Here is a 23,224-nt window from a genome sequence, read left to right as displayed (position 1 = left end):
CAAGTCTGCAGAAAACGCTTTTAAGGCCTAAGACAACAGGGTGAAGGGTCTGGGTCGACTGGAAGGCCTGCAGGCTGAAGAACCAGAGGGGTCTGGAGGACCTTGAGACAGTCTGGGCAAACTGATGGACTAAGTGGTATAACCGGGAACGTCCTTCACACAAGCTTGTTTTAAAATCTGCTTAAGAACATAAGAAAATGCCATACTGGGTCAGACCAAGGGTCCATCAAGCCCAGCATCCTGTTTCCAACAGTGGCCAATCCAGGCCATAAGAACCTGGCAAGTACCCAAAAACTAAGTCTATTCCATGTAACCATTGCTAATGGCAGTGGCTATTCTCTAAGTCAACTTAATAGCAGGTAATGGACTTCTCCTCCAAGAACTTATCCAATCCTTTTTTAAACACAGCTTTACTAACTGCACTAACCACATCCTCTGGCAACAAATTCCAGAGTTTAATTGTGCGTTGAATAAAAAGAACTTTCTCCGATTAGTTTTAAATGTGCCCCATGCTAACTTCATGGAGTGCCCCCTAGTCTTTCTACTATCCGAAAGAGTAAATAACCGATTCACATCTACCCGTTCTAGGCCTCTCATGATTTTAAACACTCGGGGTTTGCACTCAGCTCTTTAATAAAGATATTTAACATACATGACAAGTCTTATATTGGTATAACCTCTACCCATCTACTTCACTCCTCTCCTGTTATCTCAGCATATTTTTGACAAGTTTAATGCTATACTCTCCCTCTACTTGATAAATAAAGGACTTGTGTTTTCAAACATGTCTACCCTACTGACATCTTCCTCAGCTCCGCTTCTCTCTTGTTTCTGTTTACATGCGTCTCTATTCTATTTCAGAAGTCTTTTTCCTGTTTTTCAAATACTTTTCATCTCAGCACTGACGAAAGGAAAGGTAGTGGAGATAAACAAAAGAGCGGAAAGAGACTAGTAAACACAAGCTAGTTAGCCTGATCTGCGTGGTGGGGGAATTCATGCAATATTACGAATGGGAAAAGTGTGTGAAACAGCTTGAATCCAGCAAACCTAGAAAAAAATACCGCGTTTCATTCCACAGCCACCTACCTGTTCATCTGAAACTGAATTTCCGTTCACATCTGAAGAAGGACTTACTCCATCACAGGGAAGGTTGTCGTCGGACACATCAGTACTATATCCACTGCCAGTTGGGGAATCTGAGGAGTTGTTGGATTTGAGCAACCCGCCTCTCTCTGTAATACTAGATTTACCCATCACTCCAAATGCATTATATAAGATGGCACCAGATTGTCTTCCTCCTAAAAATACAAAATGCATTTTATTAATAGAGCAAGAAAAGCCATTCCTCATTCAGGGTCCAAGCATGGCGGGATACATTTTACAGTGGCACGCCTTTTGCAAAAGAAAATTATTACTTACCTGCTAATTTTCGTTCCTGTAGTACCATGGATCAGTCCAGACAGTGGGTTATGTCCCCAATCCAGCAGATGGAGTCAGCACAAGCTTTGAGGGGGCGTATCCATATATACTACTACCCCCTCTGCAGGAGTTCAGTATCGAGTATATCAAAGCCAGAGTAGAAACCCCCGAAGGATCAAGTTTGTGGAAACAGATAATGAAAACAATTGTAACCGCAACAAGTAACTGCAAACATCCTACCAACTTGTAGGGAGCTGTGAAAAACAGCGAAAAGAAACGACTGTGAAGACACAGAACACTGCGAGCAAGAAGTAGCGCAGAGCTGAGCAGGATCAAGAACCCAAACGCGGTGGGCGTCTGGACTGATCCATGGTACTACAGGAACGAAAATTAGCAGGTAAGTAATAATTTTCTTTTCCCTGTACGTACCTGGATCAGTCCAGACAGTGGGATGTACCCAAGCTTCCCTAAATTGGGTGGGGTCCTGCGAGGCCTGCTCGGAGAACCTGCTCGCCAAAGTGTCCAGAGACTGAAGAGGCGAGGTGCAGACGATAGTGCCTCGAGAACGTGTGTAACGATTTCCAGGTGGCTGCCCTACAAATTTCCTGCGAGGATACCGAGCGAACCTCCGCCCAGGAAGCCGCCTGAGAACGTGTAGAATGCGCTATGATTCCGGGTGGGGGAGTCCGACCCGACCCAATGTAGGAAGCAGCAATGCCGACCTTCAGCCATCTGGCAATGGTAGTCTTCGAGGCCTGAGACCCCTTCTTAGGACCGGCCCAGAGTACGAAGAGAAGGTCAGAGGTCCGGAACTCATTTGTAGCCTCCAGATAGAGGCGCAGAGTGCGCTTGACATTCAAGAGACGGAGAGACTTCGGCTCTGAGGAAGAGAAGGACGGCAACTCCACCGTCTGGTTCACATGGAATGCAGAAACCACCTTCGGAAGGAAGGAGGGAACGGTGCGAAGCGAAACTCCAGAGTCGGAGAAACGGAGATAGGGCTCTCTACACGACAGAGCCTGCAGCTCCGAGATGCGTCGAGCGGAACAGATGGCCACAAGAAATACAGTCTTGAGAGTGAGATCCTTTATCGTTGCGCTGCGCAGCGGCTCGAACGGTGGTCCCGACAGGGAGCGAAGCACAGGTTAAGACTCCAGGAGGGACAAGGGTCCCGTAACGGAGGACGCATATGCTTGACACCCTTGAGAAAACGAGCAATGTCAGGATACTGTAGAAGAGAGCCCCCATCGCTCAACAGCGAGCCAAGGGCGGCCACCTGAACCCGTAGTGAATTATAGGCGAGCCCTTTTTCCACTCCCGCCTGTAGAAACTAAAGGATCTGAGGTACAGAAGCCTTAGCGGGTCTCGTGGCCTGGCTGGTACACCACAGCTCGAACATAGGCCGCCGACGTCGATGTCTTTCGTGCCCGCAATAGCATGGATACTACCGCCTCCGGGTATCCCCAACGCCGGAGGCGGCGACTCACAAAAGCCAGGCCGCAAGACAGAAGAGTTCTGCCTGCTCGAAAAATACCGGGCCCTGATGTAGGAGCTGGGGGAGGTGCCCCAGCCTGATTGGCCCGTCGATCACCAGCTGTAGCAGGTCCGCAAACCAGGGTCGCCTGGGCCATTCCGGGGCGACGAAAACCACGGTCCCCTGATGGCTTTCTATTCTGCGGAGCATCCTGCCCACCAGGGGCCATGGTGGAAAAGCGTAGAGCAGAAGATGTGGCGGCCACGGGAGGACCAGGGCATCCACTCCCTCCACGCCGCGCTCTCTCCGGCGACTGAAGAAGCGTGGAGCCTTGGCGTTGAGAGCGGACGCCATCAGATCCAAGTGGGGGGCCCCCCACCAATGGACGAGAAGTTGCATCGCTTTGTCGGAGAGAGACCACTCTCCGGGGTCCAGCAGTTGACGACTGAGGAAGTCCGCCTGGACGTTGTCCACACCGGCGATGTGCGAGGCCGCTAGCCGGACGAGATGACGCTCCGCCCATTGCATCAGCAGCGCCGCCTCGAGCGCGACCTGCGGGCTGCGCGTGCCTCCTTGTTGGTTGATGTAGGCCACGGTGGTAGCGTTGTCCGATAGGATTCTGACTTCCCGGTTCCGAAGAAGCGGGAGGAAATGTCGCAGAGCTAGCCGGACCGCTCTGGTTTCCAGACGGTTGATTGACCACTTCGCCTCCACCGTGGACCACGTCCCCTGCGTGGCGCTTTGATCGCAGACTGCACCCCAGCCTGCTAGACTGGCATCGGTGGTCACCACCACCCAATTTGGCAGATCGAGGGACACGCCACGGGCCAGGTTCGGCGGATCCAACCACCAGCCCAGACTGTCCCTGGCATTCTGCGGGAGCGGGAGAATCATCTGGTAGTCCTGCGATACTGGTTTCCAATGGGAGAGGAGTGCCCACTGTAAGGTCCTGATGTGCGCGAAAGCCCAAGGTACAAGGTCGATGGTGGACCCCATCACTCCCAGGAGTTGCAGGTAGTCCCAGGAGGTGGGCTCTGGTAACGCAGAGAACCGTCGTGTGTGATCCCGCAAGGATTGAGCTTTGTCCTGGCGCAGAAAAACTTTGCCCAGTAGGGTTTCGAAGGTCGCCCCCAAAAAAACCCAAGCGTTGCGAGGGCATGAGGGAGCTCTTGGAGAAGTTCACTACCCATCCCAGGGAATGTAGAAACCGTACTACTCGAGTCACCGCTGAGCGTCCATGATCGAATGACTTCGCCCAGAGGAGCCAATTGTCCAGATAAGGATGAACCAGGATGCCCTCCTTCCGGAGAGCTGCCGCCACGACTACCATGATCTTGGTGAAGGTGCGCGGTGCCGTCGCCAATCCGAACGGGAGAGCCGTGAACTGAAAATGCTGGTCCAGAATTTTGAAACGAAGGAAACGGTGGTGGTCCGGGCGGATGGGAATGTGCAGGTAGGCCTCCGTTAAGTCCAGGGAGGAGAGGAACTCCCCCCGATGCACCGCCGCAATCATTGACCGGAGCGTTTCCATGCGGAACCGGACGACTCGAAGGGATTTGTTGACTTCCTTGAGGTCTAGGATAGGCCGGAAGGAACCGTCCTTCTTTGGTACGACGAAATAGATGGAATAGTGGCCCGAGCCCACCTCTCCGAAGGGCACGGGCGCAATAGCGCCTATCTCCCGGAGTCTGTCCAGAGTCAGCAGCACCGCTCCTCTCTTGAGGTCCGAGCCACAGGGGGAAAAGATGAACCTTCCCTGCGGGGGGCGGACAAATTCCAATGCGTAGCCGTGTTTTATGGTATCCAGGACCCACTGGTCCGAGGTGATCCGTGCCCACTCCGCGTAGAAATACGTTAGTCGGTCCCCAATCCTGGGGACAGGGGAGTGGGCGAGACTGGCATCATTGTGAAGACTTGGTATAGGGGTTCCTGGTTCCGGGAGTAGTGCGTGCGGGCCGACGCCCGCGAAAGGAGCGTGACCAGGGCTGAGACCTGGGGGCGGATGACCGGGAGCCCGCCTGTCTGTATCCCCTGTAGCGCCGTTGCGCTCTGGCTCTGGTCCGAGAAGAAGAAAATGCTCTGGATGGTCGAAACCTATCCTCCGGCAGCCGATGAACAGCGTTCTCCCCCAGGGACTTGATGATCTGGTCCAAATCCTCCCCGAAGAGGAACTTGCCCCTGAAGGGAAGAGAGCCCAGACTCGACTTAGAGGACGTATCAGCTGCCCAATTGCGTAGCCACAGTAGTCGTCGTGCTGCCACTACCGAAACCATGGATCTTGCGAGGACCCGAAAAAGGTTGTACGAGGCGTCCGCCCCATACGCCACTGCGGCTTCTAGCCGATCTGCCTGGGCAGCCTCATCGGTCGGCAGGTTCTGAGACGTGAGGAGTGAGACCTCGAAAACCCGCTTAAGGAAAACTTCCAACTTACGATCCTGTGTGTCCCGCAACGCCGCACCTCCCGTCACTGGGATAGTCGTCCTCTTCGTGACCGCCGACACTGCGGAGTCCACCTTTGGGACCTTGATGAGGTCCAGAAATCTTCGGGGAGCGGGTACAGCTTTTCCATAGCCCAGCTGCTCTTCAGGGAGGCCTCCGGGGTGTCCCATTCCCTGGTGAGAAGTTGTAAAAATGAGTCATGAATGGGAAAAGCCCGAGCCCTCGGCCGGAGTGCCGCCAGGACAGGATCTCCCTTCCTTGAAGAAGTGACGACAGCGGGAGCTACTGGGGCAGGCGGGTCTGGTGGCGGGTCCAAATCTAATTCTTGATCTGCGGGATGAGGTCGTCCAGCTCTTCCCTCTGGAAGAGGCGTAGGGTACGCGGATCATCCCCCTCCTGCGTGCCGTCCCCTTTTCCCCCGTCTGGGAGGTCAAGTCCATGTCCCGCTGGGTCTGGCACCGCCCCCACTGCTGCGGGCGTGGATCGGACCCGGGTAGGAAGGCGGGAGGCCCCCACTCCCGGAGGGTCGGGGGGGGGCCAGCGTCGAGGGCGACATCCGAGGGATCTTAGGAGGGGGGGTCCCACAGGTGCTTCCAGCCCCTGCAGATAAGCGGTATGCATGAGCAGGATAAACTCCGGAGAGAACCCCGGCCTGCTCGGGTGCGCTTCGGGGGCGGCGTGGTTCCTGCTCCCTGGCTCTGGGTGCTTGGTTCCTGCACCAAAATCGGGGGAACACCCCCGCTGGTAGAGTCCTCCAGGGATCCGTTCTCCCTCGTGGCCTCCAGGGATCCGTTCCCCCTCGTGGCCTGCGCCTCAGGGCGCTCAGAATGTAAAATGGCCGCCGTTCCCGCCAAAAATGGCGGAGTGGCCGGCCCGCGCCACCCGGGCAAAAAGAGAAATCAGTCAGGGACTGTGAGGTACCTTCCCCCCCGGGAAGGCATCGTGCACAGATGCCCTCCCGGGAAATCCGGGACCCCGGGTCTCCGCAGGCCGCACAGTGGGACGGCCGCAGCATCGGGATCGCTGTAGGAGAAAAGAAAAAGCCACGGGGGGGGGGCCACGCGCACAAAAGCGCCGCTGCGGGGGGGCCCGGTCGGCCCGCACTGCCCGCTGTCCGAAAATAGAGGAGGGGTGCCGCGGGGGGGCCTTCCCGGCCACACGACCCGCCCCAGACATCTTTCCCTAAATGGCTCAGCAGCCCATGAGGAGCTGTAAAATGGCCGCGGATGAGGGAGTAAAGAGCGAAGAGGCCGGCTCCACCGGCTTTCGCGGGCACCGGGGGCTGAGCTGTGAAGGAAAAAACTACAAAGGAAAAACAAACTTACCCCTGGCTGCAACGAGAAATAAACAGCAAGGCCGCAGAGAAGAGACAAGGAAGATAAGCCACTCCCCAGAAGTTGAAAGAACTCTGCCTTTTTTTTTTTTTTTTTTTAACTTAATACAAACTTGATACAAACTTGATCCACAGAAAAAGACAACAACAAGCCATAATCAAGCAAGAAAGTGAAGAAAAAGGAAAAGGAGGGGAAGCCTGATTCCCCTACTCGCATCTGCTGGAGTCAGAAGATACTGGACTCCTGCAGAGGGGGTAGTAGTATATATGGATACGCCCCCTCGAAGCTTGTGCTGACTCCATCTGCTGGATTGGGGACATAACCCACTGTCTGGACTGATCCAGGTACGTACAGGGAATGAATATTACTATAGTTAATTTTACATTAACACAGAAAATCACAATCGCCAATAAAATGTTTCTAATAAATTGCACAAAGTCATTTACCTTTTACTATCAAATTTTCAATTCCACATTCAAACATTATCCAACCCCACTTCTCTTGGCTGGGTCCAATACGAGTTGTATCTGGAGCAGCTGGCTGCTCTGTTTCATCCACAAAAGTGAATTCATCCAGCTCTTCCAGAGTGAAGAGGACCTTTGACTTCTCAAATGGTATGGTTGTGATTGCACAAGTTCCCATATCTATAAGTAAATAAAGAAATAATAAAAGTAAACATCACACAATCCCTAATATCCAAGAATAGACACATGTGGACCATGTCCACTCTTCCCCTACTACCTTTTCATGATATTTTCAAATATATTCCCTCCAGCCAGTTTGCAAAGTTAGCCAGATAAACCTACCCAGCTAACTTTGGTGAGATATTTAGTAGCACAGCTGCAGCACTGAAGAAACTGGACTACCTCAACCTATCCAGTTAACTTCAGCACTACTGTACAGCAAGGCCCGAGCTCCTCCCTGGAATGCCCTTATGTTAAAGTTTAGACGGAACATGAATTATCTGGTTGCAATTTAGCCGGAAAAGTGCCCAAAATATTCAAAAGTCAGCATATATTTATTTTAAAGAATTTTGTATCCACACTTGTAGCAAAAGTTTGAGGTGGAGTATAAAAGTAAAACATTCATATTAAAACCATAAACAGAGACCCAATGCACAGAATTCTGGGTAATCCGCTCTTTGAATCAGTGTCTGCATTGCTTCATCCCTGGTATTATTTATGATGCAACCTCCATAAATGTCTGTGAGAATAGCTATGTCTTTAGTGCCTTTTTAAAAGATGTTCATTAGGCTAGCAGTCTCAAATACACCAGGAGGAAATGCCAAAACATTGGGCTTGCTACTGAGAAGTTTGGCTCCCTGGTTAAATCAAGACAAGGAGACCTCCAAAAGGTTTTTATTAGCATACTGTGAAATTGCAGGATGGTTTATAAATATATAACAGCATTAGCCCAAAGAGCTGTACCACTGTATAATAATGCCTGTATTAAAGGAGACAATTTTATATTGAACTCGCCACTTTGCTGGTAACCAATTTAATGAGGCAAGAAACAGTTATATGTTCACGTATCCATGTGCTCATCAGGATCCTAGCTGCAGTATTCTGAGCTATTTGTAACGCCCAAATAGTAGTCTCAAAAAGATATAATTGCGATGGAGAAGGTACAGAGAAGGGCTACCAAAATGATAAGGGGAATGGAACAACTCCCCTATGAGGAAAGACTAAAGAGGTTAGGACTTTTCAGCTTGGAGAAGAGGCGACTGAGGGGGGATATGATAGAGGTGTTTAAGATCATGAGAGGTCTTGAACGGGTAGATGTGAATCGGTTATTTACTCTTTCAGATAATAGAAGGACTTCGGGGCACTCCATGAAGTTAGCATGGGGCACATTTAAAACTAATCGGAGAAAGTTCATTTTCCCTCATCGCACAGTTAAACTCTGGAATTTGTTGCCAGGGGATGTGGTTAGTGCAGTTAGTGTAGCTGGGTTTAAAAAAGGATTGGATAAGTTCTTGGAGGAGAAGTCCATTACCTGCTATTAAGTTCACTTAGAGAATAGCCACTGCCATTAGCAGTGGTAACATGGAATAGACTTAGTTTTTGGGTACTTGCCAGGTTCTTATGGCCTGGATTGGCCTCTGTTGGAAACAGGATGCTGGGCTTGATGGACCCTTGGGTCTGACCCAGTATGGCATGTTCTTATGTTCTTAAAGGTCAGCATTATGTTTCATTTCTGCCTTCTGGGCTCAATTTACAAAAAATCATATGACTTACAAGGATCCAGGCCTATTAGCATATATGAGCTAAAATTATAACGTCAACCACTGGAAAATGTTATGCATTGGTGTTTTAAGTTTAGAGGCGGTGACATTTAACTGAGTGTAGTGGCTCAGAATTGCTGAGCAGGGGTTTACTCTACATTACCTGGTAAACTGCACTGCTCCTATTATGAAATATCTTATAATTTAACACTAAAGATTTTTCTCTTACTGGCTATTGGTATAAAGTGTTTATTAGTGCCCCCAACCAACTGTTATGGCAATTAGGTCTCATTACACCAGGAGTTCCCCTGGACATAATATTTCGTATTTACCTTCTTTGAAAGATGAAATATAGAGAGTGAGGTCTCCCACATCCACTTCTGTACATCCTGGGAAAGCTGAGGATCAAGCATTGCCACCAGCCAATGACCAAACAGCCCACCAGCTCTGCCCAGGTCTTCCACTTGGAGTAAATGAGCACAGCACCAGCTGACCCCCCAAACCCCTTTACCATATTACTCTGCTCTCCCTCTGAACTATATCCCACCTGAGGTATCCAGACCGCGGAGCTGGCCATGAACGCGGTGCACATTCAGCTTGGCAGCTATTTCCTTTCCTCTCTCCACTCCAGCATGGACCTCAGGGAGCCCGATGACTGCGGCTGCATTTTACTGGCTTGGACATACTTGTCGAAGGTTACAGAAGCTCTGCTCATGTCTGCATTGTTTGGGGTCTCTTCGATCACACCCCTTTAAAGAGGGAGAAAATATATTCCATGTAATGTCTCTGAACAGATCATTATGATCAAAACATCTTTTCAAGGAGAACTTGCATGCATGCAGGCTGTAATTAGTGTTGCCAACTGGTTCCAGAGTTTCAGGACAGGCTGATCCAGTCCCGGTTTTACCCCCATGGCCCGTACAGACTTGTCGTCAATCAAGTGGGACACCAGAATTGTGTGTCCATGCAGACCTTAGGGTAAAGCCAGAGCTGGGTCAATCTGCCCTGAAAATCTGGAGCCAGCTGACAACCCTAGCTGTAATCATGTTTATTTATTTGCACTGATAGGCCGCCTACAGCGAGGACCGCAGCGGCTTACAGCAAAACACACACAATAAAATGATAAAACATAATGCAAAGAAATGAAACATTTTCAAGATTTCACGTAACGCTTACACACAATCCAGGCAGCACAGCTCATACAGAGCCGTAGCAACCTTATGGCTCAAAAAGCACCACAGCCCCTCCCCCCACATGCAGCTATTATTCAAGGCAGTGGGGGCCAGCAGTACAGAAGGACATGCTCACCGCACAGCCCTTGCCATGGAGAGGGGGGAGAGCGCGTGCTCCCCGTAAATATTGCTTGCCACTCACCCCTAGTTCCAGTGTCTTTCTCCCACCTCCCATTAACTAATCCCGGACCAGACCTGTCACTGTCCGCTTTGTGCACTGCGTTTCCTGCCCTGGCACAGTAATTTGGACCACGTGATGCTCCGTAGTTCCAAACGGCTGGGTGCAATGTGGAAAGGAGCAGAGGCTTACAGAAGTGCTGGGGCCACTGGGGCTGGGGGCCCGGGTTAGGACCATCACCGAAGGAAGGAGGACGAGGGTAACGACTGGGAAAGGAATTTTTCATGAAGCGAGGTGGGACTGGGGAATGAGGAGGGGAGATGAGGGGGACAGAGAGAGAATAAAAGAGGTTAAGTGGGTGTGGGATTGGGGGAGGTAGAAAGAGGAGGTAGATTGGGTGGGAGTGGAGAGACTCAGATATTGGATGGGCTGGGGGGGGGGGGATTTGAAGTGTGAGAGCCAAGTCTCCCAGATTTTCCAAAACACTCCCAGGTTTGTCTGTTCCACCACCTGGACTGCTGCCCCACTGTTCCTTCTCTTCTCTGAAGGGCAGCTGGGGATAGGAGCAGAGAACGCAGACACGCTCGCTCTTCCTGGGTGCCACTTCGGTCTTAGACAGTAAGCAGTGCCGACACACAGAGAGGACCGAGGGACTATGATCCTTATAGCCCCTCATTGGCCACTCCACACAGAAAACCTCCTCCACTTCAGTCCGTAAAACTTTCTAGTGGATAGCTTTTATAGAAGCTATGAGGACTTTTTATTCACTTGTAAACCGTTATGATGGCTTCCCGAATAACGGTATATAAAAATCTTCAAATAATAAATACATACATGGATAGTCTGTAGGGGATGCAGAGATTACATCTGCTTTCCAATGCACCTCTGTTTGCTTTACAGAGGGGTCAGAACATTAGGGACAGAGAGATTCGTTCATGTCTTAAATGTAGACCCCACTAATAATGAAAACAGTAGAACGAGGCAGCTGTTCTACCATTGACCAAGGCATATCTGTCCAGCGTCATGCACTGCTTGTAGCTGAGGTTCACAGAAGTAAAGTAGTTATATAAAGGAGTTATATCTGGCTTAAGTATCACGTGGTTTGTTGTAGAACACATGGATGCCGTAAGTTTTCTCATTTGTGTCAGTCTTTACAGGGGAAATATGTACAGAGAAAGCAATGCCACCCTTATTCTGTCCCAATTATTTATCAAAACAGTATCCACTGAATTGGTGAGCAAAGTAGTCACATACCTGTTCATACGAACCTGAGTAGCAATTCTATCAAAACACAGAGCAATTAGGGATACATGGGTGATATTCTTCAGAGAGGCTGCATTGTGGTTTCTTCAATTGATGCTTGTAATAGACACAGGTTTACCTGACAAAATTACATAAACAAGTTAAAAACCTGAACGTATTTATATTACAGACATGTTAATATTGTGTATATCTTTCCTACTAATTCTACTGGACCTGTCGGCAGCGTTCGACACCATCAACCATGCCACCCTCCTCAACCGCCTCTCGGACATAGGAATAACAGGCTCCGCTCACATATGGTTCAAAACATTCCTTTGTAACAGAGGATACAAAGTTAAAATCAATAATAAAGAATTCCCCCGCTACAATTCCTCACTAGGAGTTCCTCAAGGCTCCTCACTATCCCCAACACTGTTCAATATATATCTTCTTCCTCTTTGTCAACTGTTAACTAACCTGCAACTAAAACATTTCTTACACGCGACGACGTTCAAATTCTGATACCCATCAAAGAATCTATCACAAAAACGCTTACATTCTGGGATAGCTGCCTCCAAGAGATCAACGGACTCCTCGCAAACCTAAACCTGATTCTAAACTCGGCTAAAACAGAACTCCTCCTCATCAACCCAGACAACAGCAACCCCACACAAACTGCTCCAATTAACACCATGGTTACACAAGCAAGAGACCTAGGGGTAGTAATAGACAAACACTTGAATCTAAAAACATTTATTAACAATACAACCAAGAATTGCTTCTACAAGCTGCAAGTAATCAAAAGGAGGAGAATATTACGGATTGTAGGACTGTTCTGAAGTCATGAAAGTGTAGGAGTGGTTTCATTCTTTTGATTACTTGCAGCTTGTAGAAGCAATTCTTGGTTGTATTGTTAATAAATGTTTTTAGATAGATACTGCAACTCTATCTTGCTAGGTCTCCCATCTTCATCCATCAAACCACTTCAGATGCTCCAGAATTCGGCAGCCAGAATACTAACGAATACCAGAAGAAGAGACCACATCTCTCCCATTCTAATAAATCTGCACTGGCTGCCAATACACTACAGAATCCTCCACAAGTCCTTCACCATCATCCATAAATCAATCCACTCCCAAGCCCCTCTCAACCTCCAAATCCCCCTCAGACTACACACATCATCCAGACCCATCAGAGAAGTCTACAAAGGTTTGCTGACTGTTCCCCCAACTAAATCTACACACCATATTGCACTCAGGGACCGGGCCCCGCTCTTTGGAATACCTTACCACCGGATCTTAGACTTGAACCCTGCCTATTAACTTTCAGAAAAAGGCTTAAGACCTGGCTATTTAAACAAGCCTTTCCCGAGTCTAATAGCCAGGGAGAGAACCCTCGGTAATACCCATTGAGAGACCTTACTGCACAATTGAGAGACCCTTCTGCACAATGTAAATAATTTCCATTAAGAGACATTACAGCACAATGTAAATAATCTATCTCTGTAAAGATTATATAATTCTTGTCTATCCCTGTCTCCTTCCTCCCCCAGTTTCAACAACCTTGTTATATTGTAACTTTTTACTTCCTTGGCACTGGTTAAAAGAACAAAGTTATTGCACCCCTTGTATCTGTAAACCGGCATGATATGATTGTATCAAGAATGCCGGTATAGAAAAGCTTTAAAATAAATAAATAAATAAATATATATATATATATATATATATTATGGGGGCAATAATCAAAGCAATTTATGCAGGTAAACCATGATTATCCACATAAAACCGTGGGTTGATTATGGCCCTCCACTCCATTGTGGGTAAAATTAAATGCACTGATATAGTGCAGGTACTTTTCCTTAGGGAAAAGTGAACAGAGTCAGGTTGGGAAGAAATAATTATGCATGGAGATTAAATAATTTCTGTGCATCATATGTGGAGCAGAAACGATACTTCAATGTAGGCGCAAAAGCATGTTGGTATTCTATACCCCCGTTCTGTGTGCCAGCCAAATTTTCAATTGGAAACTCCAGGGTAATTTCCATTATTCACCCCCTTGGGTAGAAGGTGGATAATATGAACATTAACCAGATAACGTGCACATTGTCCACTGGATTTTGAGAGAGAGAGACAATGGCTTAGTGCTCAGAGTTAAGGGTTGTGACCCAGGAGACCAAGTTCAAATTATGCTTCTTTCAATGATAAAACGACTTGCTCAAGGTCGGAAGACACAGTAGACATAGAAAAGGTACTGAGAAGGGTGACCAAAACGATAAAGCGGATGGAAAAGCTCCCTTATGAGATAGGCTAAACAGATTAGGGCTCTTTAGCTTGGCAAAGCGATGACAGAGGAGTTATGAATGATTTATAAAATCTTGAGTGGGATAGAATGGGTAAACAGTGAATGTCATTTACCAGTCAAACAACACTAGAACGCACTCCATCAAACTGGCAACCAGCAGATTTAAAACAAATTGTAGGAAGGATTTTATTACTTAACACACAAAGAGGATTGGGCACGTTCCTGAAGGAAAAGTCCATAACCAGTGAAGACTTGAGAAAGCTGGGATACTAAAATCAGCTATTGGAGATCTGACGGGTACTTCTGATGTGGACTGGCCACTGTTGAAGACAGTCTTCCTGAACTAGTGAGTCATACTTCCTCTCTTAAATCCCATCTAAAGACCCACCTTTTTGAAACAGCTTTTCCCTGTACGTACCCAGATCAGTCCAGGCCATGGGTTGAGCCTCCTGTCCAGCAGATGGAGACAGACAATACTACGAAAATTAACAGGTAAGAACTAACTTTTCTTTAAATCTTATGCCTGATTGTCTGCTTTTATCTTTTCTTTTTAAACAATGTCTTCCTTTATACCCCAAGTCTTTGTATATTTGTACAGCGCTGCATATGTTGTGCGGTGCTACAGAAATGTTAAGGAGCAGTAATAGTGGTGGTATTAGCAGCAGCAGCAGCAGAGCCAGGATGCTGGGCTCAATGGACCTTGGTCTGACCCAACACAGAACTTCCTATGGATTCTTCTCTCATTTCCACTTAAAGTTTAAGCTTTTTCAGGAAGGGGCTTGTACTTGCAGTTAACCAGCACCTCAATTTATCTCTAAATGCACATATAATATAAAATCAAATCTTCAAATCATTCAAAAAAATAAAACTAACCCAAGCTTTTCTTGTACTTTCATATTATTAGGGCTGGTTAAAGCAGTAATACTAATGAGATGCCTAAAAATAGCAACTTGTCTAATTTTTGATTCCACTGCTGCCTCGTCTGCTCCTATTTTGAAGACTCCTTTCCCTTTTATTTCTAATCAACATATTTATTCTTCTAGTTTTCACTATTACTGTGCTCCCTGTCCTTCCTCCCCCCTTCCCTGAGATCACACTTCACTTAAAAGCACATTCACACTTTCATACTCACGCACCTCCCACACAGGGCACCCAAACTTGAGACACACACAACAATGGAAGCAGTACATGAGCATGTAACTGCATGCAAAGGCCTCAGCTTATAAACAACATAGCTGTAAACCACCTATGCTCAAGCCGAGATGGCAATAGTCAACCGGGCTACACCCTGCCTCTGCTGCCTGCCCTGTACCAAGCAAGGAGGCATCTCAATCCGGGCCCAATCTTGTCCCCAAGCAAGGAGCCTCACCTCCCGAGGCGTAACGGTGAGCCACCATTTGCCGTAAAGGCACCAACCAAATACTAATCTGTACAGTGATGCGCACCTGTGCCCCATCCAAAAACCTCCATCGACTCAGGTACCTACTCACCAACTGTGACGATAAAATCAGTAAGTACATTACAACTCCAATTGACCAACAGATCTTACTATCTATGGTTTATATGTATGACATGTACAAAAACAGGCAGCAACTAATATGTGTATCAAAATACCTAGGGATACAATAAGAAGAGCAAACTCGCATATACTGAAACACATGCCTATGGCAACGTTAAATGAATAAAAAGTTGGGAACAACCCGTCCCACCAAAAAATACTCAGGTGGGAAATGCCTGGTGTAGGCAAAGAGGGATCCTGCCTCACGAGCCAGGTATTTAATCTGACTGCGACGTCACTGCGCCACAACTGCCCGCTCCTCCCTGCCCCCAAACCTCATCATCACGGCGCGAGAGGAGAGGGAGAAGGGAAGGAGGAGTGAGCCACATCTAAGTCCCGGTGAGGAGGAGAGAGGACCATCCGCATGTGGCGCCGACTCCGGACATTCAACATGGGCCCACAAATTTATTTTAATTGAGCTGGTTGTCAAAAAGTCACACTCTTCAATAAATGCTGACTGTGGTCATTTATCACTTCACTGCTCAGCAGATCAAAAGATTAGCTGAAATCTTAAACCAAAGCTAGAGCTCTTACCTTGGGTATGGTAACATTGGCCTGCAGACCTTTAATTGTCACCTTGTCTTGCTTAAGTGACAAATTCGTCTGTCCTGGCTTTACTGCTCCGGAGCCATTGTTTTCAATTTTTGTCGATTGTCCTGTTTAGCGGGTACCTACAATTAAAAGGTTAGGAGGGCACCATAGTTACTTTCAGATAGCCCAGACTCTAACATTATAATTGCAATCAATCGCATTAAAGCAGGGGTGTCGAACAGGCTGCCCAAAGGCCGCAAAATGTCTTATGTTGTGGCCAGGTAGGATTTCTGTCTCCGCTCTGGCCATCCCCTGCAGACTGTGGACTCTTCCCCTCACCCTCCCATGGATGATCTCTTTCAGGAAGTGTGCCAGTCTAGTCCTGCCTGTGGTGGCGGCAGCAGGCTGTAAAACAGTGCAGGCTTGGGACTGAGTGTAGGCACGGTTCAAGGCCCTGTCTCCTGTATGGAAGCCAGGGTCTGCAAGCACATGTTAGTCCAGTCTCCAGCCCACACCCTGCAGCTGAGTCCAGACACCAGGACTGGTCCACTTCATGGAGAGATGTAGGGGGGAGAGGGGCGAGTGCTCCACCAAGTTTCATGTTGTAATTTAAATGGCCTCTTGGGGTAAATACCTTTGACACCCCTGTTTTAAAGGGACAGCAGCCTGAAGGCCCTTTACAAGAGATTACTGTAGAGCCGGGCGCTGCCAGTAATAACTTTCAACATCAGCCAAAATCCGATGTTTTAAGAAGGTTGTCATGCAGGGTTTGACCAGCATTCGCTTTAGGGCAAGAGCAGCGTTGCATTACTGTAAAAGGAAGTTTGAAATTCTCTAGGAGTCTTCATAATCATAAGCAGTATCAAGGAACGGGCCCTGTACCTTCCACATACAGAATGAACTTCACAAAAAGTTTCAGCCAAAATGCTGTCACCATTCCAGAAGAGGAAGATGTTGTCACAGAACAAAATGGTCCAAAGAATCACAGGAATAGAGTGGGTGTTCAAAAGTCCCAAGATACAAATTAAGCTGTATCAGGGGCCATGAAAGCCCTCACAAGCGAGCCCTTCATTTGTTGACTGAAAATTCCCGCACGTGCAAAAACAAAAACCCCCACACTATTTTTATCAAGGTTATTTTGGCTAAGTCAACCAGGTATTGTGCAGGGAGCCTCCTGAGATCCTTCCTTAAGTGGAATGATGACTTAAATCACGTCTCACTTCAACAGCCAAATCTCCTTGTGAGTCACCATGCGGCTCTCTTCTGGCAACTTGGCTCGAAATCAGCCAGTCGTCCAATTACGGGTTTAATTCTCAACTCTGCCGCAACTACTACCATTACCTTGGAAAAGGTTCTGGGAGCAGTGGCCAGACCAAAGGGCAGCGGCCAAACTGAAAGGGGCGCCGCAGAACACATTAATATGAAGATACACTTTGGACAGATCCAGGGAGGTCAGAAATTCCCCCAACCACATGTCTCACCTTCAAGGTCCAGGATGGGATGAAAGGAGACCTTCTTCTTTGGCATGACAAAAAAATGGAATACCGCCCCCATTTTCTTGAGACGTAGGCACTCAGAGCACAGCCCTCGAACTGAGGAGCCTTGTCAATGTACTCTCCACTGCCCTCTTCTTCTGTAGGGAGAGGCAGGGGGACTCCATGAACACGTCCCAAGGAACACTGCAGATCTCCATCGCATATCCTACTCGCATCACTTCCAGGACCCACTCTCATTTCAAGCCACCTCTGATAAAAGAGAGAGACGTTCCCCTATCTCCTGTTCCCTGGGGTGGGTCGGCAAACTTTCATTGGGAGGCTCGGGGGGGCGCCACTACCCGAGTCCCTGCCCCTTCTGGGTTGTCTGTGACAACAAGGACTAAGACCTCTGAAAAGTCGTCCCTCTAGAGGGTTGAAAATGCCTGGATCCTCAAGTATGTCAAAGGAGAGAGGTGTCTGCTTCTTATCCTCCGGCCAATGAAGAACCATAGATTTGCCCCACTTACTTGATCAGTTCCTCCAACTCGCTCCCAAATAAAGTGAGCCTTTAAAGGGCAATTTGGTGAGGCTAGCCTTGGAGGTCGCATAGGTCGACCAATTTTTCAACCGTAATTGACACCTGGCTGCTACTATAGAAGTCACCCCTCTGGCTGAAGTGCGGAACAAGTTACAATCCGCATCTGCCAAGTAGGCAGCTGGTTCCATAACTGCCCTGGAGCTTACCCCAGAGTCATCAACCTCCTGGGAAAGAAGCAACGAGAGTGAGCCACCAAGGAACAACAAGAAGCAATCTGCAAGGTCATTGCCACTGCTTCAAATGCTTGCTTAAGGATAGGCTCAATCTTTCTATCATGAGCATCCTTCAAGGCCACTCCTCCTACCACGGGAATAAGTGCTCCGCTTGGAGACTGCACACACGAGTGCATCTACCTGAGGAAAAGGTAAGCGCTCTCTTACCACTGGATCCAGAGGGTACAGGCTTCCAGAACCCGACCCCCTTTGAAAGTAGCCTCTGGGGCGCCCCACTCAAGATCAATCAATTCTTGAATGGCCTCCAGCACGGAGAAAAAAAACCAAGAGGGGATTTCTCTTTGGCCCTTTAGCATTTCCAAAGTCTGGGAGAGCAGAGCTGGCAGTTCATGCCTATGAAAGAACCATAACATAGCTCTATATGGTTCTAACCCTGAGGCATTTCACCATCCTCAAGAGAGTCAGGATCGGCACCATCATCCCGTGCCATCCGGATCTCAAGCCAGAAGTCCCGCTGGCTCTAGGAATACTGCAGCGATTAACAGAGGGTCCAGGCAATGCCCTGGGAGCATTGAACATGTATTTATTTTTATTCAACATTTTTATATAGCGACGTTCGTTAATAACATCACATCGGTTACCATTAAACAGAAATGCAGCCACAGAGGCTTTACAGAGGAACTGATCATGAAACTGGGGAGTGGGAAGACCATTAAACACGGAGCTACTGAGTGGGGGGGGGACTAAGGGAGGGGGGGAGCTATAATTAGGAATGGAGGTTATAAAATAAAGTATTCTACTTTAGAATGTATACATTAATCTTCTTTAACTTATGTAACAAGCAATACATTTGAGATATTAATGTCACAGGGGGCTGTAACATACAAACACAGAAACGATGGCAGAAAAAGACCAAACGGCCCATCCAGTCTGCCCAGCAAGCTCCCACACTTATTTTCCCATACTCATTGATTGATCTTTAAAATCGTCAGCTCAGTGTGCTGCGGCAGTCAAAAAAGCAAATAGACTGTTAGGAATTATTAGGAAGGGAATGGTGAATAAAACGGAAAATGTCATAATGCCTCTATATCGCTCTATGGTGAGACCGCACCTTGAATACTGTGTACAATTCTGGTCGCCGCATCTCAGAAAAGATATAGTTGTGATGGAGAAGGTACAGAGAAGGGCAACCAAATGATAAAGGGGATGGAACAGCTCCCCTGAGGAAAGACTGAAGAGGTTAGGGCTGTTCAGCTTGGAGAAGAAACGGCTGAGGGGGGATATGATAGAGGTCTTTAAGATCATGAAAGGTCTTGAACGAGTAGATGTGAATTGGTTATTTATATTTTCAGATAATAGAAGGACTAGGGGGCATTCCATGAAGTTAGCAAGTAGCACATTTAAAACAAATCGGAGAAATTCTTTTCACTCAACACACAATTAAGCTCTGGAATTTGTTGCCAGAGAATGTGGTTAGTGCAGTTAGTGTAGCTGGGTTCAAAAAAGGTTTGGATAAGTTCTTGGAGAAGTCCATTAACTGCTATTAATCAAGTTTACTTAGGGAATAGCCACTGCTATTAATTGCATCAGTAGCATGGGATCTTCTTAGTGTTTGGGTACTTGCCAGGTTCTTGTGGCCTGGTTTGGCCTCTGTTGGAAACAGGATGCTGGGCTTGATGGACCCTTGGTCTGACCCAGCATGGCAATTTCTTATGTTCTTATCTGTTTCACCAACCACTAAGTTCAGGGCCCTTGTGGTAACTGTTTGATTTTAATTTCCTGCCACCCTCCTGCTGTTGATGCAGAGTAATGTTGGAGTTGCATTAAAGGTGAAGCATAAGGCTTAATGGTTAAGATTGAAAACTACGCCTGAAGAAAATTGCAACCCCTGGAAATTTTCTACCCATGAAAAGTAGAATTATCCAAACCAGGATGCACCTGATGCGTACTCACTGAGCTACCGTCCCCTGCTGAGAAACCAGTTAGGGGGTCCAAATTCAGACTCCCCACTTGAGTTATCTTTACCCAGACCTACATCCAAGCTGGGAAGAATCAGGTTTAGTGAAATCAGAGGAAGATAAATCTCTCGGAGTACATGCAAATTTTTCTAATGCATATTTATTGTGGATATCCTGAAAACGTGATGGCTGATGGCACCCCAGGACAGGTTTGGGAACCACTACTCTAAGCACTGCTTAACTGGTGATACTGAGTATTGCATATATGTATATCTGGATATACACACCCAGATAACTTTTACAATAATAGTCAAACCTTGCTGGTTGTATTTTAAAGTTATCAGAGTAGGTTTACCCAGACATCTTATTGGGGCTTTCAGCAAAATGTTTATCCTATTGAATACCCTGATAACTTATCTGGCATATAATATTGTCTACTTTGCATTCACTGTACATCCCTGTTTAGTTTATTAACTCTGCATTTGTGACTGATCAGTAACCCCCCAGGTAAGAAAAGTTGCTATATGATCTCATTATTTTTGAGAAAGTATTCTATGAATGCTTTTTCTGTGAGCTATATTAACCAAAGTTTTGTGGAATCCGAGTCACTAGAGGCCCTCAGGAAAAAACGTGTGGACCAGGTGATTACCCAGAGGCAAGCTGGAGCACGTTTAACAGGTGGGAGATTACCAGGACAGGGACACACATTCAGGTGCAGATGAGACCAGTGCAGTGCTTGTTGGCACCCTCATGTGGCCAAGGGTTGAACCCTGGGAGATATTAGGATTTGCGTGGAGTTGTTACTTGACAGTATCTAAAATCACCACTTTCTCTTACCACTAATGAGTCATAGATGTATGCTGTGCTGCACAGGTATGCATAAGAGACCATTGCTACTCCACTGCGCTTAATATTAGTCAACTCACACGGATCGGACAAATAAGATGCTTAAGACGAACTATCCCCCAGGACAGGTTTGGGAACCTCTGGCTTAGAAGAAAGAAGAAAAACCCAAACACCCGAGTGGGCCTCAAGGCTGATTCTCCACACGCACTTAATTAAAAAGACTGCAGGTCTTGCCAGCCAATCCTTGAGCCCCCTAAAATAGGTATTACACATTGTGGGCTTTTAGGCCCGAAAAAAGTCTTCCCTCCTTCCCCCAGCCTTACAGTAGCCTCCCCTCCCTCTGCCAAGTCCACCCAAACCCTCCCACCCCATTTGCACGCCCATCACCAAACCTCTAATGGCATCCAAGAGCAATGGTTTCATTTGGGTGGGGGTTGGGCCGTGAAGCCTGCTCTAAGCACCGGTTAACTGGTGATATCCTTTTAATAGTGGCGGCTAAGTTAAAGTTATCCAGGTACACTTCCAAGATAACTTTACCTCTTCTTGGGCCCACATCTAAAAACAGCTGAATAATGTATTCAGCTAACTCCAGATATCACAGTTAAGTGCATAAGTTATTCAACAATCTCAGCTCCGCCCCAAAACACCTCTGCTTTATCCAGCTAGTGCTGGGGATATTCAGAATTAACATTTAGCCAGATAACTTACACATTATCAGAACTGCAATACAGCAGGCAGGGAAAAAGAAAAGGGATTTTCACTGTAACATTAACTAATATTTATCTACAGCGTTAAACACCATGCCTTTCTCAGAGGCTGGCACAGTAAGACATTGAACATCGTTACTCATGCAATAGAAAATAGCAAGTAAGCTAATGATTTGCTAAAGACAAGAAACAAAACAAAAGCAGCTCTGCTATTCTTCACAGTTCACAAAAAAAAAAAAAAATGGCAGGTGGACCAGGCCAGTTCTCTGGAGCCAGTCTTTTAAGGTGCTCTGGGTTTTCTCGTGTATCCCCCTTAACCCACACTGCTTAGCATGCAGAAAACATGATTTGTGTACAGATCCCAAGAACAAGACTTCCACACCATGAGCTCCAGGGTCAGCTCCATAGACTAAACCCTAGCCCCAGAACCTTTACTCCACTCCTGACCAGGAGTTACATTTCCAGCATTAAGAAAACCTGCGTTAAGCTTACACACCTCTCTGTATTAGGCAGTAATAACATGGGGTCTGCACGATGGAGCATTCGTTGTGCACTGGTCTCCTTGTTAAATTGAGGAATAAAACCATGAGCACAACCATGTGATGACATGTCTGCTCGGCTGAGCACACCGTATTACATCAGGGCTTCAGTGAGATCTGAGAATCCCGTGCAAGGTTTTCCTGTCAACACACAGTTGTGTCTCCAAGCTGAAATGGTGACTCGGTTTCTGGCAACTGAACACTGCCTTAACTTCAGCCGCTCATTCTGACTCGGGGATCAACCCCGTCTGCTCCATCTGCCAGCGACTCTAGAACGCCTCTGAATGCTTCTTGAACTACAGACACTACAATACAGGGGTGCAAGGGTCCCTTCTCTCTCATCCCTAACCTCTCTGGGGTCTCGTCCCCTCCCACCTTTCAGGATGCAGGGATCACTCCATCTTTGCATTTGCTAATTCACACATCAGGCACCCTGATCCAGCACTAGTGGGATTCCCACCAGTCCAGGCATTGCCCTCAATTTTTTTCTCCATGAGCCAACAAGGTGCTTTTTTTTTTTTTTTAACAAATCAAAAGCTGGCAGTTTTTATACCTGCAGCTGAAAACATGGCACTGGATACATGCTCTTTCCTGCCAATCAGATGGTCTTTTTTCCCTGTGGAGGAAGACTCGGGATAAAAGCAAGCAGCTACAGATTATTCTGTATCCTCGGCCCTCCGGTGTTTCTTCCCAGTGCCGCAATCAAGTACACTCAGGAATTAATGTGGTCAAGGTCAGATCCGGGCCCAGGATACAGGTCCGCAGCATCTTCTAACCTCCGATGCAGACCCCGCCCCCTCCCTATCACACAGCAGTACCAAGTGACCACTACGGCTGAGCTCCACAGGAGCCACTAAGCTTGTCCCTGTGGAAAACAGAAGCATGCAGCGTGAGGATGTGGAATGCTGGGAGCAACTCTTCCTAAGATGACTGGCATAGGTCTGCTGGATCCTACATGGAATTGGCTAGCAGAGATGTAACAGGTGTTGTTGCAGGTGTGCCTAGTATTCAAGATCCATCAATGCACACAGGTTTAGTTCTGCTTCCCTCAGCTCA

The 23,224-nt window shown here is 47.5% G+C and overlaps 1 protein-coding gene across 1 annotated transcript in view; it reads right to left on the bottom strand.

Moving 5' to 3' along the window:
• KIAA1109 (KIAA1109 ortholog) overlaps window positions 1–23,224 on the bottom strand; it is a 590,259-nt gene that overhangs the window by 327,046 nt on the left and 239,989 nt on the right. The window contains 1 exon segment of the mRNA XM_029584454.1: window positions 1,087–1,298. Within this exon segment, the coding sequence (XP_029440314.1) occupies window positions 1,087–1,298 (212 nt within the window).

The sequence above is a fragment of the Rhinatrema bivittatum genome, chromosome 1 (assembly GCF_901001135.1).
Source record: "Rhinatrema bivittatum chromosome 1, aRhiBiv1.1, whole genome shotgun sequence".
Lineage (NCBI taxonomy): Eukaryota > Metazoa > Chordata > Amphibia > Gymnophiona > Rhinatrematidae > Rhinatrema > Rhinatrema bivittatum.
This window is presented reverse-complemented; position numbering and strand designations above follow the sequence as displayed.